Below are 3,191 nucleotides of genomic sequence, written 5' to 3'. Positions count from 1 at the left end.
TTAACTCAAGATAGTATTGATGGGTTTCCGACCATTGGAAAATTTATGATAGAACTTTGTGTTATTGTCTCCCTCGGTGAGCCAAATATCCCTGCTTCTCAATCTCATGCTCTCTTCTCTTTCCTTCAATATTTGAGATCGTTTAGCAAGCATATGGTTATACTGCTCCTTACTCTCCGGGGAGTTGAAAGTTCCTGATGAAGAGTTTTCATACTCAGTGATGATCCTTTCGGCCTCCATGAGAGTGTGGTTATCCTGGATCCTCTTCTGATGTGCCCACTTTTTAGTAATCAGCTTGAGATCAGTTAACTTCCTGACAAAGCCAGTAGACAGATCCTCTTCTTCCCGGATTGGGTTGTTTTGCCAGTATTCATGGACCAGCTGAATGTATGATGGATCTTGTAGCCATGCAGCATTGAATTTGAAGGGGCTCTTAATTTTGCGAGTGAGGCCATCTACCTCCAGAAAGATAGGTCTGTGATCCGATAAGCCACCCGATCCTACCCATTGTCGAGCTCTGGGTAGATCATTGTATAACCGTTCTTTAATGAGGAAGCGGTCGAGTCTTCTGGCCAAACTCTGATCTCCACTCCTATTATTTGTCCAGGTATACTGAAGTCTAGCAGAGGGTATGTCAACCCAGTGGTGGTCCTCCAGAAGGGAGGAGATGGTATCAGAGAGAGTATCCACTTGGGCCATATGCCCCCATGATTCACAATAGCCCAGGGAGAAATTAAGGTCCCCTCCCAAAATAATGTTATCAGCTTGAAAGAGCCCCCTTTCAAGAAGGGATCTCCAGAAAGTAAGTCGATCAGAATAGGGTCCACAGACATTTATTAAGCGGAGATCCCTTTCAAGTGAATGTTCATGAATATCGATGCCTATGAATCCTTTGCCTCCCCAAAAATTGCAGATGTCCATAGTCTTGTTGCAGACCCCTATAGCCAGACCCCGAGATCTGCCTGATGCATCAAGTGCATGGAAAGACACTTTCGGGAGCCAAGTAGAAAGAGAGCGAATGAGGTGGTTCGCTTGGCAGAGGGTCTCCTGTAGAAAAATAATATCCAGACGATCCGAGGTTAATAACCTCCGGAGTGTTAGTTTTTTGGCTGAACTAGCAAACCCTCTACAATTGTAAGAGAGGATTATCATGAGGAAGGTGGGGGAGGGCTATCCTTCGCTCTAAGGGCCCCAAAAAAGGTGTGCTGTCGCCCAAGGGCGACCTCCTCATCCGTAGTCTGCCGTGCTTTAGAGATACGGGATGGACGACCACGAGTGGTCTTGTGGAAGGAGGGGGGACTAACAGGGTCAAGACCAATAACATCCGGTCCTCTGTCTTTGATCCGAGGACGAAGGGAATAACGGGGAGATGGCTTGGATAGTGCAGAGGTCGAAGTAATCAGAGGGGGGGGAGCCAAAGGAGGAGGGGGCGGGATCGTGCAAGTGAGTGATGAATGTGCTTGAGTGTGTGAAGTTAATGTAACAGGGGGAACAGAGTGTGTGGAGACCGATGAAATGCAAGATGCATAAGATGTCAAAGAGTTAGGAGGAGATGACATACCCGTAACCGCTGTGTCCGTCGGAGGGGTCAGTGTGTGCTCCTGAGCCTCTGAGGACGATGGCGGTGATGGGGGAGGTGCAGCAGTCTCTATACTTGCAGGTCTAGGTCCATCCTGAGGCGCATCTTCCCCTGGTGAGCGCTGCTGGGTCTCAGGAGGCTGAACCGGATGCTGATCCAGAGGTGTCAACCGGTTGATATCAGCGACCTCTTCATGCTCATTCCTTTGTGCTTTCCTTAGAAGCGGGCAGTCTCTGTAGAGATGCCCTACTTTGTGGCATCTGCGGCAGCGATATGGGATGCCCTCATAGTCAATGATCTGCCTTCGCGCCGAATCTCTCCACTGTATAGTAATGTATTCATAAAGTCCTCCCCGAGTATCCATGTAAATGAGAATCCTGGCATAAGCCATCATGCCCGTCTGTAGATAGGACTTGTCATAGCCCATATAAGTTCCGAGTGCATTGCCTATGCGCTTGAAAATTTCTTCAGACCAGTATTGAAGAGGGAGTCCAGGTAGTCGGATCCAGATAGGACCAACCCCAATCTGCTCTGTCTCAGGATCAAATAAGGGTGTCCATCGCTTGAGGAGCACAGGCGCGTGGTCAAAGTGCCAATGTGAGGACAGAACCCAGTTAGTGTGATCGGCACGCGCGAACCTAAGTGCAAACCATCCCCTCACAAATGTCTGCACAAACGGGATATCAACCAAATGATGCCCCCAAATCTCAGTAGCCCAAGCCTTCAAGCGTGTCGCCATATAACTGCGACCCCTGATGCGCCCGACCAAAACCCGGTCCGCAAAATCCATCGCTTCGCCCCACTGAATGTCCTCTTCCAGTCTGAGAAAATAATCAACTTCTCTAGATTTGAAACACTTAGATTTCCTTCTAGGGCCGCCGGGGGGGATAGGGTTCCGCGGATTGCTAGAAGCCGGTGGAGGGAAATGAGCTGGTGCCGAAGGTTGAAAGGTTGCAGGGATACCAGCAGGAGAAACGTGAGAGAAACCGGAAATGGGGCCCGAGAGCGGGGGAACGGAAGAAAAACAGCCTGACGAGGGACCAAGGTAACCCACAGGACCAGATGAGGCAAGAACCAGGTTAGGGTTGTGGGGATGGCGGTGAGATGAACCGACAGTCTGTGGGGTTAACCCTAGGGTAGGGTTTAGGCTACCAACAACAAAACCCAGGGTCGCCGGAGAGTGGGGAGGCGTCGAGAGAGCCGGCCAGGTGGGGGGTTCGTCCGGGAGGACCACCGGCAGGGATCTGGAAGATTCACCATGCGAATACTGAGTGTAAACCCCAGAGAAATCATCGAAAAACATACCTTCTGAGCTGGCATTGGGGGTTCGCCAGATGGAAACCCCTTCCAAGGGGTCAGCTGAGTAGTCCACGGTCTCCAGGTCCTCCATAGTTATCTGCTCCTCGGAACGGTGAGCGCTTTGCGGTGCAGTGAATCCCGGCGAAAACGACATGTAGCGGTTGAAGGTTGAAACCGCCGCAATGGTAAGCGATAAACAACAACAGGTAAATGAAATGTCCCCCGAGAGTCGTGTACCCGGATAGTGAAAGCGTTAAACAGCTTCAGGATAACGTGAACCCCCGAGTGTCGAGAAACCGGACGGCGACAGGAA

The 3,191-nt window shown here is 50.5% G+C and overlaps 1 protein-coding gene across 1 annotated transcript; it reads right to left on the bottom strand.

Annotated features, from left to right (window-relative positions):
• LOC149192871 (uncharacterized) lies at window positions 1–921 on the bottom strand. The gene has a single exon (XM_089407143.1). It carries the CDS (start codon window positions 919–921, stop codon window positions 1–3), a length of 921 nt encoding a protein of 306 aa, XP_089263269.1.
• Between the last annotated feature and the right edge of the window lie 2,270 nt (window positions 922–3,191).

The sequence above is a fragment of the Pinus tabuliformis genome, chromosome 2_2 (genome assembly GCF_031772625.1).
Source record: "Pinus tabuliformis cultivar Carrire ecotype Pingquan chromosome 2_2, CPIR1, whole genome shotgun sequence".
Lineage (NCBI taxonomy): Eukaryota > Viridiplantae > Streptophyta > Pinopsida > Pinales > Pinaceae > Pinus > Pinus tabuliformis.
Note: the sequence above shows the minus strand (reverse complement) of the source record. Positions and strands in the feature narration are given on the sequence as shown.